This window comes from Salvia hispanica, unplaced genomic scaffold (assembly GCF_023119035.1).
Source record: "Salvia hispanica cultivar TCC Black 2014 unplaced genomic scaffold, UniMelb_Shisp_WGS_1.0 HiC_scaffold_714, whole genome shotgun sequence".
Lineage (NCBI taxonomy): Eukaryota > Viridiplantae > Streptophyta > Magnoliopsida > Lamiales > Lamiaceae > Salvia > Salvia hispanica.
In genome coordinates, this window is record NW_025952482.1 from 1 (window position 1) to 4642 (window position 4642).

Below are 4642 nucleotides of genomic sequence, written 5' to 3' on the forward strand. Positions count from 1 at the left end.
AAAAGACAGGCAACTTAAACGAACCTCAAGGTTTCGAAAGTCCAGCATTTTCATATGCTCCATTATATCACTAAGCCTTCCAGGCGTCCCGATTAACAAATTAGCACCTTCCTCTTCAATTTTAGTGGTATCAGCTTTCACTTCAGCTCCTCCAACTAATAGCATTGGTCTAACATTTGACAATGTCGCAATAAATGGCTCTGCAACTTTAAATATCTGCAATGCCAACTCCCTAGTTGGAGAAATTACTACTCCCACCACCTGTATACACGTAAGGCACTCAAATATAACAATATTTTGGCTCTTAAAGTTGCAAGCTTTTTCTTTCTACAAGAATGGAAAGAAGTGCATTTTAACACGAATTGCAGTACGAACAACTCCTTCAAATAATCAATTCAGTAAGTCTGAGAAATAAATCTGCTTTTTATCATATAGTAGTAGTAGTAGTAGTAAATAAAAAGAGAAGGAATTGTACAATAATAGAGTAAAATTGAAGACCTGGTGGGGTTTGGGAGGGGCGGCGCGGCGGAGAATTTCAACTAGGGGGAGGAGGAAGGCTAGGGTTTTCCCAGAGCCAGTGGCGGCGTCGACCGCAACGTCTTTGTGGGTGCATAGCCAGGGTATGGTGGCGGCCTGAACCGGTGTGCAGAACTCAAAACCGGCGGCTGAAATAGCTTGGAGCAGTGGTTGGGAGAGTAGCGGTTCGAGTTCGAATTCGAGTTCGGAGAACCTAGTGGTGGTGAGAGCTTTGTTTGGGTTATTGTCTTCAACGGCGGCCATAGCAAATGAACCAACCACTCCTAATCCTAAATAAATATGCAAATTCATTCATATACCATTAATTTTATTTACTAAAATTATCAGCCCAAAGCCCATTTAAAACCTACAATGTTTTAGCACAACATTATTTATCCAAATTTCACATAAAAAGCAAAATAGTACTGCTCCACAAATTAGTTAAAAATCTTACACAGTCCATACCAGCTTGTCACAAATTATTAATTCCACACATTAAAAAGTGTGTTGCCATAGCCGCGATTTAGAATTGAGAACCGCTGAATAAAGGCATAACCCCATGCAGGTAATTCGGTCGGTTCGGTTAGAACCGAACCGACAACCCGGTTAACCGAGCACAAAAGTAACCGAGATTGAAGCACCGAAATCGAAACCGAATTGGCCTCGGTTCGGTTCGGTTCCTAACCGAATAGGGTCGGTTCGGTTCCGGTTAACCGAACCGGAACCGAATTATTAAAAAAATATATATATGCAGTTCATAGGTATCAATCTGCATACGAAAAATTCCCATCCTAGCCACCACCATTTGCGCTGCATTGAGTTTTTGGTATTTAAATTTGTAGAAAAAATTATGTAGGTGCTTTGTATTAGAAATTTAAAAAATAAAAACAACCTATTTAGAATATACTTAATAAAAATAAATATTAAATGTGTAATTCGGTTCTAATCGGTTCCAATCGGTTCTAACCGATTGGAACCGACCCAAACCGATAACCGAAAGACACCTTTCTTTTGGAACCGAACCGAACCGATAACCGAATTTTTCGATTATCGGTTAACCGAGAAATGTGATAAACGGTTCGGTCATCGGTTAACCGACTAACCGATGACCGAACTACCTGCCCTACCCATTCTTAAACCCTCTCAATCTAATCTTCAGCTCAAAATTTCTTAGTATCAATTTGGGAAGAGATCAAAGGTATTTTTCTGTATCTCAGATTCTCTATTTACCTATGTTTCCCATCTTTCTCCCCACCATTTTTGGGGAGTTACTCGCCATCTGCCTTAATCCTCTTTAGATTTATTGGAATTTCTATTGATGATTTTGCTAAGACAGTATCAGTTGGAGATGGCCTTATAGGAAATTGGAATTGTTTATGTTATGGAATAAGATTTTCTGTTGTGAAAGAAGGACAAATTGGAGAATGTTTTCTAAGTAATTTTGGTTGGCTGGTTTAGCTTGGTATGGAGTCTGAAATTCAATTGAAAAGAACATTTTTTTCGAATTCATGTTTCAGTTTTGAAGCATTCCACCTAGAATGGTTTTCATTTCAATTGAATACTCACTTGTATTTTTTTCCAGTATTAAATAAACTGGAAATTCAACTCTTTGCCAGTAGAAAATTTAGAAATTTCATATGTTAGCCTTTGATATCTGGTGTGGAGATTGATGCCTAGCCTTCTCCAATAGCTCGAATAGTGAAAGAGTCGGTAGAAAAAGTTTATATGAACTAGGGAAATTGTGAAATCTTGTATTTTCTGACTGAGTGTTGATTTGGGGGTTTAGGGTTAGGGGAGGGGATAGGAGGATCATATCAATATTCATATTACTCTTGGAGCTGTACTTGAAGGTCGAGAAAGACGGCTTTTCTGTCCTCGCCTCTGCTTGATTATGTGTACATCATAATAGCTCAGATTTCGTTATGGTTGCATCTATAATTTGGATTTAATTGTTTGAATGGTGGCTTTAGGGATAGCTGAAATACACGTGTTCTTTGTTTATTCATATCACAGAGCAGTTACATTGGAGTGAAAGGTTTATGGAGAATGGGGATGAAGTGAGACAAGATCGAGTGGTTGAAGCACGGGCCAGAAATATAAGCCACAACGTGCGGTGCACTGAATGTGGTAGTCAATCTATTGAAGACTCGCAAGCTGACATTGCCATTCTCCTCCGCAAGGTGCCTGTTATTTCATTCTTTCTGGGCATGCCATGCTTTTGCTTCTTCTCTAAGATGCTATTGTGAGATGGGAAAATTGTGATGATCTATCTGGAACTTCATCTCTGTTAAAGCCTGTAATTTAAAGTTGGTTGATTTATATGTATATCATTATGTATATAGGGATCGTATGAGGGGTATGTTATTATTTTAGATCTAAACAAATTTGATGAATCTATACTAAAAGAGAAGTTTTCGTCATTTGTGGATCACTCTGATAAATTTGGAACACATTTATTTGACAAGGTTCAGTTTATAGGCACTTCTGCTATACACAGCAAATCCCATTTCTCTACTAGCTTTTGTAATGTGTATACATTTGATTTTGATATCTCTTGCATCTTTGTTTGTGTAAGTTAATACGAGATGAGATTCGGTCTGGTAAAAATGACAAAGAGATCTACAAGAAGCTGGAGGAAGATTTTGGAGAGACAGTGCTTTATGCACCAAAATTCGATATACAAACAGCGGCTATATGGCTGGCACCGGTTAGTAGCATGACGCACTCTGAAATTTACGTTCGTCTCCCCAATTACCTCACTAATGTTGTCGATTATGCAAAATTTGAAAACAGCTTACACTTACTGGCGGCGCCGTGTTGATATGGGCATTCAAGAGATACAGGCGAAAGAACAACGTGCATATCATGGCCCTAGACCTCGTCCGAGGAGTCCCATTGACTCCGAAGGAGAAGGAGGCGATGCTTGAGCTTCTGACGCCACCTTCTACTCGATGGTGGAGAAAATGGCTTCCTCGATGATTTGAGAGTGTCAAACTTTTCACCATCTTGCAAACTTGATTTTAGCAAAGTGCAGCAATTTATCTGTTTAAAATAAATAATTGTAATGTGGTGTTGAAACATTGAATATATATTATTCAGGACAGTTAAATGGGCTTCATAATATATTTTTGAAGTGGTATGAGTGGTAAATAAAGTGATGTATAGGGGTGTAAAGATTTCCTAAAATAGAAAGTTTGAAAGTTGTTATTTTGACTGAACGGACTAAAATGAAAAGAGTTGTTATTTTAAAAAACGGAGGGTGTATTGAATATTGATATGATCCTCCCCTAACCCTAAACCCCCAAATCAACAATCAGTCAGAAAATACAAGATTTCACGATTTCCCTAGTTCATATAAACTTTTTCTACTGACTCTTTCACTATTCGAGCTATTGGCGAAGGCTAGGCATCAATCTCCAAACCAGATATCAAAGGCTAACACATGAAATTTATAAATTTTCTACTGGCAAAGAGTTGAATTTCCAGTTTATTTAATACTGAAAAAAACATACAAGTGAGTATTCAATTGAAATGAAAACCATTCTAGGTCGAATGCTTCAAAACTGAAACATGAATTTGAAAAATAAGTTCTTTTCGATTGAATTTCAGATTCACATGTCAAAAAATTATTAGTGGGGCATATCACGTCATACTGCCATTTGGTATGTCCTAAGGCCATCCGCATCCATGTCTCTTATCCGTCTCTTAACCGTCTCATCTCTTCACTATTCATGGGCCCCACTGTACTTTTTAGCTCATCTCTTAACTAAGCTCATCCATCCATCTCTTAACCATCTCATCGCTTAACTATTCATTCAATTTCATTTTTTATTTTTATTTCCAACAAATTCAATTAATAAAAACACACTTCATTAAATAAAATAAAATTACAATTTAAATACCTAAAAAAATAAAAAAGACATAATTTAAAAAATTAGAAATTACAAATTGCACACTTAAACTCAAATAAAAAAAAATGGAGGCAAAGAAGCAGAAGAAGGAGTTCTCTAGTGACGATCATCTAACGGTTGCCAAATTTTGCCCAAATGTGCTCCATTAGATCCTCCTGGAGTTGGGCGTGGGCGGTAGAATCACGTGTCCTTGCCCGAATAGACAACCGCTCTTG

General features: G+C 37.6%; 2 protein-coding genes across 2 annotated transcripts; one reads left to right on the forward strand and one right to left on the reverse strand.

The window, feature by feature from the left end:
- Positions 1-24: 24 nt before the first annotated feature.
- Positions 25-816, reverse strand: LOC125199887 (DEAD-box ATP-dependent RNA helicase 18-like; the record flags this gene model as incomplete). Its single annotated transcript, XM_048097744.1, has 2 exons — positions 499-816; positions 25-261 (listed from the first exon to the last, which is right to left on the reverse strand). Coding segments are annotated over exons 1-2 (519 nt in total), but the record flags the coding sequence as incomplete, so codon positions are not given.
- Positions 817-2540: 1724 nt separating this feature from the next.
- LOC125199886 (cytochrome c-type biogenesis CcmH-like mitochondrial protein) lies at positions 2541-3533 on the forward strand. The gene is made up of 3 exons (XM_048097743.1): positions 2541-2696; positions 3092-3223; positions 3310-3533. The coding sequence occupies exons 1-3, from the start codon at positions 2556-2558 to the stop codon at positions 3493-3495; spliced, it is 459 nt and encodes a 152-aa protein (XP_047953700.1). The 5' UTR covers positions 2541-2555; the 3' UTR covers positions 3496-3533.
- The last annotated feature ends 1109 nt before the right edge of the window (positions 3534-4642 follow it).